We start from the raw sequence: 13492 nt of genomic DNA, 5'->3' as shown, positions 1-13492 counted from the left end.
TATTTCAGCTTTTCTTTCTTTTATCACATTCCCAGTGGGTTAGAAGTTTACATACACTCAATTCATATTTGGTAGCATTGCCTTTAAAATTGTTTAACTTGGGTCAAACGTTTCAGGTAGCTTTCCACAAGCTTACCACAATAAGTTGGGTGAACTGTGGCCCATTCCTCCTGACAGAGCTGGTGTAACTGAGTCAGGTTTGTAGGCCTCCTTGCTCGCACATGCTTTTTCAGTTCTGCCCACACATTTTCTATGGGATTGAGGTCAGGGCTTTGTGATGGCCACTCCAATACCTTGACTTTGATGTCCTTAAGCCATTTTGCCACAACTTTGGAAGTGTGCTTGGGGTCATTGTCCATTTGGAAGAACCATTGGCGACCAAGCTTTAACTTCCTGACTGATGTCTTGAGATGTTGCTTCAATATATCCACATCATTTTCTGCCTCATGATGGCATCTATTTTGTGAACTATAGTTTGTTAACAAGAAATTTGTGGAGTGGTTGAAAAACAAGTTTTAATGATTCCAAACTAAGTGTATGTAAACTTCCGACTTCAACTGTATATATATATATATATATATATATAAAAGGAGATGTGGGCCCTGGCAGTTTATTTGGGGACATTTTTCATAAAAACATGTCTGTAAGCAGGTGGAGTGTCAAATATCAACTTTGGTTGTTCAGGATATACAGCTGACCTGAGATGAAACAGTTGTCCCCCGAGACTAACAGCCAACTCTGAAAATGTTGAAATTGTACTTTTTATGCTGGGTATCGAGCCTCTATGACAGTCACACATTTACATTACAGAGGAAATGAACTCACCACAATTCTCTATGAGAGGTTTACACATACTGATGTCACAGCAACGTTATCAACATACCAAGACAGAGTGGGACTGGGTAGTTCCATCTCCGGACTGGTCCTGGCATACAGGTTATATGGGCATTACCCTGGTGAAGAAAAATAGGTATTAATTAACAAGCATTATGTTGTTATGTTGCACATTCCCTAGTAATCCATGCTTTGGAACATTAGAACACTGAACAACATTTAAAATGGCTACTAAGATGAACAGACAGAGATACTAGATCAAATGAACAGAGATAGATATAGATATGGAGAAAAAAATATATAGAGAGATATGGAGAAAATATAGAGATATAGATAGAGGTATGGATAAAATATAGAGATATAGATAGAGGTATGGATAAAATATAGAGATATAGATAGAGGTATGGATAAAATATAGAGATATAGATAGAGGTATGGATAAAATATAGAGATATATATAGAGGTATGGTTAAAATATAGAGATATATATAGAGGTATGGATAAAATATATAGATATAGATAGAGGTATGGATAAAATATAGAGATATAGATAGAGGTATGGATAAAATATAGAGATATAGATAGAGGTATGGATAAAATATAGAGATATAGATAGAGGTATGGATAAAATATAGAGATATAGATAGAGGTATGGATAAAATATAGAGATATATATAGAGGTATGGATAAAATATAGAGATATAGATAGAGGTATGGATAAAATATAGAGATATAGATAGAGGTATGGATAAAATATAGAGATATAGATAGAGGTATGGATAGAATATAGAGATATAGATAGAGGTATGGAGTAAAACAAAACTTGATATAGTGATGCATTTATTTATTTTATATAACCTTTATTTAAACAGGGAGTCACATTGAGATAATCATCTACTTTACAAGAGCCCTGTATACATTACAATAAAATCAGCTTCATAAAACACACACATATATGTTTATAAAACAATAGAATTCAGCACACAATAACAAAATAAACATATTTAATAAAAGCAACCACATTCAACTACATAAAGGTCCTCAATGTCACGGCTGTTGAAAGGAGAGGACCAAGGTGCAGCGTGGTGAGCGTACATTTCCGTTTATTAATCAAAATGACGCCGAACAAAACAAATAACACAACAAAAAAAACCGTGAAGCTCAAAGGCAAAAAAGAAAAAAACTCAAACAAAATCAACTTCCCACAAAGAAACTCCCAATCAGAGACAACGATAGACAGCTGTCCCTGATTGAGAACCATACCCGGCCAAAACATAGAAACACCAAATCATAGAAAATGAAACATAGAATGCCCACCCCAAATCACACCCTGACCAAACCAAACATAGACATTAATAAAAGGCTCTCTACGGTCAGGGCGTGACACTCAATCAATCATGGAAACTGCCTGAGTGGCACCAGCACATGTAACTGCAGTGAACTCTGCAGATTGTTCCACACAAGAGGCTAACATTTTTTTTAAAACGGAGACCTTCCCAAATATGTGGAGACTGAAGGGATCTCTAGTGTTATCCATTCATGAGAATGGGTTTTAATTAATGAAGATAAAGATGGAGAGAATGATCTCTTACCTGCAGAGAGAATGATCTCTTACCTGCAGAGAGAATGATCTCTTACCTGCAGAGAAAATGATCTCTTACCTGCAGAGAGAATGATCTCTTACATGCAGAGAGAATGATCTCTTACCTGCAGAGAGAATGATCTCATACCTGCAGAGAGAATGATCTCATACCTGCAGAGAGAATTATCTCTTTCCTGCAAAGAGAATGATATCTTACCTGCAGAGAGAATGATCTCTTACCTGCAGAGAGAATGATATCTTACCTGCAAAGAGAATGATATCTTACCTGCAGAGAGAATGATCTCTTTCCTGCAGAGAGAATGATCTCTTACCTGCAGAGAGAATGATCTCTTACCTGCAGAGAGAATGATATCTTACCTGCAGAGAGAATGATCTCTTACCTGCAGAGAGAATGATATCTTACCTGCAGAGAGAATGATCTCTTTCCTGCAGAGAGAATGATCTCTTACCTGCAGAGAGAATGATCTCTTACCTGCAGAGAGAATGATCTCTTACCTGCAGAGAGAATGATCTCATACCTGCAGAGAGAATGATCTCATACCTGCAGAGAGAATTATCTCTTACATGCAGAGAGAATGATCTCTTACCTGCAGAGAGAATGATCTCATACCTGCAGAGAGAATGATCTCATACCTGCAGAGAGAATGATCTCTTACCTACAGAGAGAATGATCTCATACCTGCAGAGAGAATGATCTCTTACCTGCAGAGAGAATGATCTCTTACATGCAGAGAGAATGATCTCTTACATGCAGAGAAAATTATCTCTTACATGCAGAGAAAATTATCTCTTACATGCAGAGAAAATGATCTCTTACATGCAGAGAGAATGATCTCTTACATGCAGAGAAAATGATCTCTTACTTGCAGAGAATATGATGCAGAGAGAATGATCTCTTACCTGCAGAGAGTATGATCTCTTACCTGCAGAGAGTAGGATCTCTTACCTGCAGAGAGAATGAATTCTTACCTGCAGAGAGAATGAATTCTTACCTGCAGAGAGTATGATCTCTTACCTGCAGAGAGTAGGATCTCTTACCTGCAGAGAGTATGATCTCTTACCTGCAGAGAGAATGATCTCTTACCTGCATACATAATGATATCTTACCTGCAGAGAGAAAGATCTCTTACCTGCAGAGAGAATGATCTCTTACCTGCAGAGAGAATGATCTCTTACCTGCAGAGAGAATGATCTCTTACCTGCAGAGAGAATGATCTCTTACCTGCAGAGAGTAGCCTGGTTCACACTGGAACAGCACCACGTCTCCAACCATGAAGCGCTCTCCAACCCTGATGCCATAGTTGGGTGTCTGTGGCTCTGGACAGGACTCCAGACCTATGGCTGTGGAGAATGGGTAAAGTTAATTTAAACAAGTCAGTTGTTGTCACAATGTGGCACACACACACACACACACACACACACACACACACACACACACACACACACACACACACACACACACACACACACACACACACAAAGCCATCTAATGACAGATCACCTGTGTACTCCAGATGGAAGCCAGCAGCAGACACACTGATGTCTGAACTGAAACTCAGGTACAGGTTGTTGGATGTGCTGTTGAGCAACTGAGGGATGGTGGTGCCTTGGAAGACAGAGAGAGAGAGAGAGAGAACATAAGACAAGAGTTCTCAATTACCCTGTTGTCCTACCATAAATACACATTTTCCCATAAAGAGAAATCATTGTGGGAAATCAATAGATTAGTGTTTGAAGGGCACACAGTATGAACAGGTGGTTGATTTGTGAATGATCCTTTTGCTTGTGTTTCATACCCTTCAGACAATACCCTCCATGGTAATGTGCTGGACATGGACATGAAACGCCAAAAATGCTAGTATCAGGCATATTGAGTTCATTTAGTTTTGGATTTTTGTGCATTGTTGTGTATTGTTTGATACTAGTGCACTGTTGGAGCTAGGAACACAAGCATTTCACTACACCAGCAATAACATCTGATAAATATGTGTATGCGACCAATAAAATGTGATTTGATTTTGATTTGACAGCTTACAGAATAAGGAAACCATATGCCATTTTGGGGGGGTGCACTATATAAACACTAGCAACTCTTATATGAAGGTATAAACAGACATCTCCTCAGGTAGTTACAGCACTTGGACAGCTGTAATTATGACAGATACCGTGTCTCTGCTCCCGCCTCCATCCTCCTGATACCGAGCTCATTCCCTCTCCAACACCCTATTGTTCCAACCTTTGTATAAGTGTTGGAACAAGTCAGCATCTATATCTGTATGAACCAGCTGAGAACCCCACAGTGTGGTGTGGCCCTGTCATTCAAGCCTTAGCAGGGGACTCAGATACCCAGTGGAACTTCCTAATTACTGTCCACCCCTACAACCCCCGTACACCCACCTCCCCCTCTCTATCCCCCATGGAGCCTGCGTTGACCCACTGGGCCTCAGTGACAGACATGCTAACGAGGCCAGAGCGCGGCCTATGCTGGGGCCCTGTAGATGCTCATCAGCCAGGGTATTGTTTACTACAAAGCGGCTACAGAAATCAGCGGGGAAGAGCTCCCTTGACAGGCCTGGCAGTAATTGATCTGTAGCACACAGCCAGGGGAGACACATTGAACCACATGTGTTCCGACTGCTAGAATTATATGATCGTGGTCGTGGACACAGGAAGGTGTTCGTTGTGAGGGAAAATAACTTTGTGGAGGGGACCGTGGATCTGTCTCCCTCCGTTAGTACATTCATCACACATGATATCTCAGACAGCACTGACCTAATTTTTTACAAAACTTGGGTAAATGATGTGTCTTGCCATAGAGACCCGGCATATACAAAACGACACCGATTGGCCCATGTCAGGAGTTATAATAATGAACTGAAATGTGTTAGTAACAGGCATCATTCGTGGGGGAATACATGTTTACTGTTGCTTGTTTTCTAACAGTAAACTGTTATAATGATCTCGGGAAAGGGATTTCCGTGTTCTGAGATTATAACTAGCTGGAACATGTTTCCATGAAACATAGTTGATGACCAAATTAGGATGAAGTAACAGATATTATCACAAATAAGTGAAGGCACCACAAGTGGTTGATTATTGATCCATGAGCTAAAGATTACCTGAGTAGCTGCCCAGTCTTGGAGCGTGGTTGTCACCTCCGTCATAGAAGTCCAGAGAGTCCCAGTTGTGTTCAGAAGCAAAGCTCACCACCTGGATCTGAGGCAAGGAGTTAGGACTCAGACCTTTTTCACACTACTGAACCGACCCAAACTGTACTCACTAATGCCTGATTCACACAGTACTATACTGGCTTGCATGGTCCTTTCCAGCATTGTTTTCAGCAGGCCAGCGCAGTACAGTACAGTACAGTACGGCACTGCTCAGTTCGGTTCGGCTCAGTTGTGTGAGACAGAGACAGATAACTGCAGAAACAGACAATTCGTCACCACTTGAAAACCTTTGAAATACTCCAACTTAGTAAATGAACACTGTAGTACTATAGATAATATTCAATGGAAAGAGAAAGACGAGACTTCAGGTCCAAAACACAGTGCCCACTTACAGTAAACATCTACCCATTAAATAATTATTAAGATATTAAGTATTCCCTTTATTCAAGTTTAATTTCTGGTACTGCATGGCGATACTCTGAAATCACAAACATATCCTTCCATGGTTCTTCAAGAACAGAACAGGCTCTCTTACTTGGATACCAGCACCCTCAGGCACCGAAACCTTCCAGACGCAGTTCTGATTATTGTCATACGGCTCAGGGTAACCAGGTGACAGTATGGTCCCTCTGCGTGCCGTCAGGGTCCCTCCACATGGCACTAAGGGGACAAAGTCAAGCAGAGAGGGGACATACATTAACACAGCCACATGTATGTCCTAATATTTTTATTTTTTTTAGCTTTATTTAACTAGGCAGTTAAGAACAAATTCTTATTTTCAATGACGGCTTAGTAACAGTGGGTTAACTGCCTGTTCAGGGGAAGAATGACAGATTTGTACCTTGTCAGCTCGGGGGTTTGAACTTGCAACCTTCCGGTTACTAGTCCAACGCTCTAACCACTAGGCTATGTACAGGTGCCTGCACTTTTACAGTTTTCATGTTGTTATTATTCAGATTCAGCACTGCTAATCTGAGCCACTTTCTGAATACGAGCCCTGGTTCCCTCAGTATCGACAGGTTAGATGACAACGTCAAGAAAACGATGCTTCAATGGAGCAGAAGGTGGTGTGAGTCTGGATGGCCAGACATCTAGCACCAGGGAAGAAGTTTCCATGTGGGGAATCGTAGGTGGCTTGTTTCAGCTAACTTCATTTTGTTCTTGATACCATGTCTTGTTTTGAGGTGTTTTGACTGGTCAGGTCTATGCTAACATGTCAAAAATGTGCTAACTAGCTAACCAACAACTGTAACAATGTATTAGAGAGACAACAAGTGCAAATGTATTGGAGACAAAATGTAGTTTACATGTTGTCAATAATCTAAGCCAAACCCGTCTGTTTAGTCCCATTGGTTTTGTAGCTAAACAACCAATCTGTCTACAGACAGAGATATCACTATATATGTCTGACTTAATAGTGAAGCTTCAGTGAAGCCTCAGCAAATAGAAGATAGAAAATAGAAGATCATTTGACTTACACAGACTAAAAGCATGTTGGACAATGTTGGACAAGTAACGGTTAATCACATCTTGGATAAAGACATTCTTTGCAGTGACAGACAGTGATTATAGAACGAGTAAGCAGTGGTAAAATAATGTAATACCTCACATTGACCAATCGGAAAAGTCCAAGTTTCGACGCTTATTGTCTTCGAGGCATACCTGTTCATTCTTATCAGCCTCATACACACATCCCATCCCACCATGTGCCTATGATTCAATTAAACTTTATTTAAAAAGGGACAATGAGGCATATAAACGTCTGCCTCTGCGGTGAAAGACGTGACATTATAACCGTTTCTCCCAAGAGAGAGAGGCTAGGTTAAGCAATTTCCCTGTTTGCTGAAGGCCTGCCAAGTATTGGCTTCAAAACTGCGAGAGGAGGGAGAGAGGTGGGAGAGTAGAGAGCTGTCAATAGCACAAGCTGGTATCTAATGCTGCCAGAACAGGTTTTTTCTCCCCTGATCAGATGCTCAGATCCGATGATGATGCTATCTGTGAAGGATAACAGTATATACTAGAGGTCAGCACCAATCACCTTGTTTAAATAACTAACAGAAGACTGGGACACACTGATGGCTGTCTAATATGGCAGCAGAAATGTCTGACAGATCTGAGAGAGAGAGAGAGAGAGAGAGAGGGAGAGAGAGAGAGGAAGGAGAGAGAGAGCGAGGGGGAGGGAGAGATGGAGAAAGGAAGAGAGAGCGAGACATTGAGAGAGGGGAGAGAGAGAGAGATAGAGAGAGAGATGTTGAGAGAGAGGGGGGAGAGAGCAATATATCTGTGTCAGAAGATTAAATTATTCAACAAACTCACTTCAGAGCAATTTCAACTCATCCATATTTTACAGATGATATATAAAATGCAGCCATAGTGCTCAGGTAATCACGGAGAAAATCCTACGGCCCGTATCCGTCCCACTTGAAAACACGAATGGAAAACAGAAAAAGAAAAAGCCCAGGAAGACGTGTTCTACAGCGGGCCAAAGAGGAGAGAAAGCAAGTCATTCAGAAATATGGCCTTGTCAACTCTGCGCTCCCTTATGAATTGATAAGTGGCCCTTCACCTCCACATAGCTAGATACTGGCCCTTCATTCAAAGACAGCTAGCTAGGGGCCCTTCATTCAAAGACAGCTAGATAGGGGCCCTTCATATCAAGGGGTAATATCAGGCTACAGCTCTGGTCAAATCCTGTTTACAAACTACTGTACTCTGTGTCTCCCTGCTTTGCTTTGGAGCAGGGCTTTGGATGGGTTTGACAGAAAATAACACCATGTCATTCTGTCTCTGCCAGTTAGGAGCAGGGAGCTAGCACAGATTAGATGTACTTTACTAGCCTCCCATCAGACAGGCATGCACTCTGCCCACCCCACCATGGACACAAAAAAACCTGGGAAAAACTCCCTGTGTTATTAAATGTAGCTTGATATGAAAGTCACTCTGGCTGAAAACCAGAACCTTGAATATTGGTGTGTGATCCGCAGACAAAAAGGCAAACATCACTTTAAGAGAGAAAAGCAGCCATTGGAAGATCATTACAATTTAGAGGCTATTTTCTGAGCTGTTTAGACGTAATGAATAGACTGCAGCTCTGCTGACAATTAGTAACAATTAGTAACAATTGTAACCAGAAACTGTGCAGAGCACTCGTCGGGAAAGAGAGTGAGAGAGTCATCTCTCGCTTTAACTCTGCACTCTCACCAGAGACACTCTCTCCTCTCTCTCCACCCTCTCTCCTCTCTTTATCTCTCTCCACCCTCTCTCCTCTCTTTCTCTCTCTACCCTCTCTCCTCTCTTCCTCTCTCTACCCTCTCCTCTCTTCCTCTCTCTCTACCCTCTCTCCTCTCTTCCTCTCTCTCCACCCTCTCTCCTCTCTTCCTTTCTACCCTCTCTCCTCTCTCTCCTCTCTTTATCTCTCTCCACCTCCTCTCTCCTCTCTTTCTCTCTCTCTACCCTCTCTCCTCTCTTCCCCTCTACCCTCTCTTCTCTTCCTCTCTCCACCCTCTCTCCTCTCTTTCTCTCTCTCTACCCTCTCTCCTCTCTTCCTCTCTCCTCTCTCTCCTCTCTTTATCTCTCTCCACCCCCTCTCTCCTCTCTTCCTCTCTACCCTCTCTCCTCTCTCTCCTCTCTCCACCCCCTCTCTCCTCTCTTCCTCTCTACCCTCTCTCCTCTCTCTCCTCTCTCCACCCCCTCTCTCCTCTCTCTCCTCTCTCTCTACCCTCTCTCCTCTCTTCCCCTCTACCTTCTCTCCTCTCTTCCTCTCTCTCCACCCTCTCTCCACCCTCTCTCTCCTCTCTTCCTCTCTACCCTCTCTCCTCTCTCTCCTCTCTCCACCCCCTCTCTCCTCTCTTCCTCTCTCTCCCCTCTCTCCTCTCTCTCTCTCTCTACCCTCTCTCCTCTCTCTCCTCTCTTTATCTCTCTCCACCCCTCTCTCCTCTCTTCCTCTCTACCCTCTCTCCTCTCTCTCCTCTCTCCACCCCTCTCTCCTCTCTCTCCTCTCTCTCCTCTCTCTCTACCCTCTCTCCTCTCTTCCTCTCTCTCCACCCCCTCTCTCCTCTCTTCCTCTCTACCCTCTCTCCTCTCTCTCCTCTCTCCACCCCCTCTCTCCTCTCTCTCTACCCTCTCTCCTCACCACGCTCTTTAGACCTGGCTGGATGCACAGCCAAGAGGAAACATTCTGCTCGTTTCAGTTAAGAGTGTGAAGGAAGGCATCCTGAGGGACCCTCACAGCCAAAACCCCAACCTGCTTTCATGTGCACACTCATGCTCCCACGTTAATGACTTTGCCTCACTTAAGAGGTCGGCCCGTGGTGATCGGCATGTTGATGAAGCTTGAGAGAAAGGTAGAAGACTTAGGGGTGTTTCTGACATGCGGTCACTAATCACGGTAGTCGTCAATCATACTGACCAATACATGTGGGTAGCGAGTCATTCCATTGGGCCAAGGTGTCAGGGACGGTCTCACAGTGGATGGCGGTGGAACCGTGGAGGATGTATCCGGGGTTACACTCGAACAGGACTGTGGCGCCCATGGCGAAGTCGTTCCCGATCCGTTTGCCGAAGCGGGGCTCAGGGACCGAACTGCACTGGGTGGCACTGGTCCTTGGGACAGCTGTGGAGAGGATAGGAGGTGTCAGCAAAGCAATGGAGGAAGAAGAAGAAGAAGTGGGGACAAAAACATGAAAAACACAAACCCACTCTCTGGTGACAGACTTTCAGCTATAGCTAGCTAGCGTGACATTTGATAATGCAAAACCCACATCTGAAATGCCATAACACAGACCACCACCAATGGTGCATTAAGGTGCTGTAAGAGGGGAGGAGAGTGTGTGTCTGTTACCTTGATCAACCTCCCATGAGTGCTCCCACACTTGAATACTGAACGCAGGTTTAGGGTTTTCACATAAACAAGAACCATCTGACTAAATCTGGCCTTTTGTGTAAAAGTCTGACATATTGAAATTGGGATTACATTTTGACCAGAACAACAGCACTGAGTTAGTTAGTGGGATTTAAGTTAGCAAGCCTTGCTTGCATGAACAAGGTCTTTTAAATGATGCAAGACTAGGCTAGTATTTTAGAAAGCTTTGCATGTGTAATAGAGAATTACATCCGAGTAGCAGGCAGGCAGCGTCTGGAGTGTGTTGTAGGAATCTGTCCAGGAGTTAAGCTAAGCATGCGTCGGGGGGGGCATGAATGAGTCTTCTACACTGGAGGATGCTGCTGCTGAGTGTTAAGTTACGTCCCAAATGGGACCCTATTCCATATATATTGTAATACTTTTGATCAGCAGTGCACTTATGAAGGGAATGGGGTGCTAGTTCGGACGCAGGAATACTCTTATGAGATTTTCAAGAGGAGTGGCATGTGTAGAATTTGTTAAAGCCATAAGAAGCTTGATCATTCTAAGCATTGTGGGAGGATGTGTGAAGCATCTTGCTGAGCAGGGCATCCCTGTGCCTTTGATAGTGCTGAACAGGTTTTGGGGTCCGGCAACGTCATCAACAGATGCTAGCTGACAGAAAAATATAAAAAATGCACCCCTCCGGCTTTCGGCACACTCCTGATGAATGTAGGTACTCTATGGAAGCGTGAGTCTACATGTCAGACGTCTAAAAAATTATCTCCTCTCATAGACACACGCTACTCTTGAGGGTATTCTGTAAGGAAATCTTAATGAAGCTCAATCTAACTCAATGCCTGTCAGAGTGGCATATTTCAGATGTTTTTATTTTAAGCCGGAGCTAGTGTATTCAAAGGATCATAATGTATCTACAGTGTGGTTCGGAAGGTATTTAGACCCCTTGACTTTTTCCACTTTTAATTAAGTTACAGCTTTATTCTAAAATTGATTAAATTAATGTTTTTTTCTCTCATTAATCTACACACAACACCCCATAATGACAACGAGAAAACAGGTTTGTAGACATTTTTGAAATGTGTTAAAAATAAAAAACAGTAATACCATATTTACATAAGTATTCAGACCCTTTGCTATGAGACTTGAAATTAAGCTCAGGTGTTTGAGCTCATGTTTCCATTGATCATCCTTGAGATATTTCTACAACTTGATTGGAGTCCACCTGCGGTAAATTCAATTGATTGGACATGATGTGGAAAGGCACACACCTTTCTATATAAGGTCCCACAGTTGACAGTGCATGTCAGAGCAAAAATCAAGCCATGAGGTGGAAGGAATTGTCCGTAGAGCTCTGAGACAGGATTGTGTCGAGGTACAGATCTGGGGAAGGGTACCAAAAGATTTCTGCAGCATTGAAGATCCCCAAGAACACAGTGGCCTCCATCATTCTTAAATGGAAGAAGTTTGGAACCTCCAAGACTCTAACTAGAGCTGGCCGCCCGGCCAAACTGAGCAATCGGGAGAGAAGAGCCTTGGTCAAGGAGGTGACCAAGAAACTGATGGTCACTCTGACAGAGCCCCAGAGTTCCTCTGTGGAGATGGGAGAATCTTCCAGAAGGACAACCCTCTCTGCAGCACTCCACCAATTAGGCCTTTATGGTAGAGTGACCAGACAGAAGCCACTAATAAGTAAAATGCACACAACAGCCCGCTGGGAATTTGCCAAAAGGCACCTAAAGACTCTGAGACCACGAGAAACAATATTCTCTGGTCTGATGAAACCAAGAGTGAACTCTTTGGCCTGAATGCCAAGCGTTGCGTCTGTAGGAAACCTGGCACCATCTCTACGGTGAATCATGGTGGTGTCAGCATCATGCTGTGGGGATGTTTTTCAGCAGCAGGTACTGAGACACTAGTCAAGAGGGAAAGCTTAACGGAGCAAAGTACAGAGAGATCCTTGAAAAAAACTTGCTCCAGAGTGCTCAGGACCTCAGACTGGGGTGAAGGTTCACCTTCCAACAGGACAATGACCCTAAGCACACAGCCAAGACAACGCAGGAGTGGCTTTGGCACAAGTCTCTGAATGTCGTTGAGTGGTCCAGCCAGAGCCTAGACTTGAACCCGATCAAACATCTCTGTAGATAATAGCTGTGCAGTGACGCTCCCCATCCAACCTGACAGAGCTTGAGAGGATCTGCAGAGAAGAATGGGAGAAACTCCCCAAATACAGGTGTGCCAAGCTTGTAGCATCATACCAAAGAATTCTCCAATTGCTTCAATAAAGTAAATGTGATATTTGCGTTTTTTATTTGAAATACATTTGCCAAAATGTCATTGTGTGTTTATTGATGAGGGAAAAACATTGATTTCATCAATCTTAGAACAAGGCTGTAACGTAACAAAATGTGGAAAAAGTCAAGGGAGGGATCTGAATACTTTCTGAATGCACTGTATCCTGTCATTTTGAATACATAGAGGAGAGTATCATTACAGATACAACTAAACTCAATCCATGCCTCTGGCTTGACTGGCGTTGGATGAAAGCGAATTGCTGCAACATTTGAATAATGTCATCACAGATCTAAAGTAACCAACCCTGGTAGACAAAAAGGGCTTGCTTTCATATGCACGGTGTCCATATTAGGACAGCCTTAGAGTCACAAGGATGTCCTAATATGGACACCGTACTCAGGAATAATCTATATCCTATGAAAGATCTATGGAAGACCAACCTTGATAGACAAAGTGAAAGCCCTTGGCCGTCTCCGGGCCGACCGTGGTGAACTTGATGGTTATCTGGTTACCAGTGCTCAAGGGTAGAGACTCCCCTGAAGAAAGAAAGACATTATCAATCAAACACCATTTACAAGTCCACCGAACACAAACATTTCACAGGATGAAATGGAGGTTATTCTTCTGATTAATTTGTACATATGTGAAACCATAATTTGACCAGTTTCTCACAGCAGGAAAATAATCCTGCAGAAACAGGAAACAGTCATTATTATGTGGATTATTATTAAT

At 42.9% G+C, this 13492-nt stretch overlaps 1 protein-coding gene across 1 annotated transcript in view; it reads right to left on the bottom strand.

Moving 5' to 3' along the window:
- LOC112246006 (CUB and sushi domain-containing protein 3-like) overlaps positions 1–13492 on the bottom strand; it is a 385088-nt gene that overhangs the window by 142718 nt on the left and 228878 nt on the right. Inside the window, exons 28-34 of the mRNA XM_042295029.1 lie at positions 13201–13296; positions 10016–10219; positions 6143–6267; positions 5557–5653; positions 3939–4043; positions 3660–3778; positions 884–953 (exon numbers count right to left, since the gene is read on the bottom strand). Coding sequence (XP_042150963.1) covers positions 884–953; positions 3660–3778; positions 3939–4043; positions 5557–5653; positions 6143–6267; positions 10016–10219; positions 13201–13296 — 816 coding nt within the window. The remainder of the gene's footprint in view (positions 1–883; positions 954–3659; positions 3779–3938; positions 4044–5556; positions 5654–6142; positions 6268–10015; positions 10220–13200; positions 13297–13492) is intronic.

This window comes from Oncorhynchus tshawytscha, linkage group LG13 (genome assembly GCF_018296145.1).
Source record: "Oncorhynchus tshawytscha isolate Ot180627B linkage group LG13, Otsh_v2.0, whole genome shotgun sequence".
Taxonomy (NCBI): domain Eukaryota; kingdom Metazoa; phylum Chordata; class Actinopteri; order Salmoniformes; family Salmonidae; genus Oncorhynchus; species Oncorhynchus tshawytscha.
Note: the sequence above shows the minus strand (reverse complement) of the source record. Positions and strands in the feature narration are given on the sequence as shown.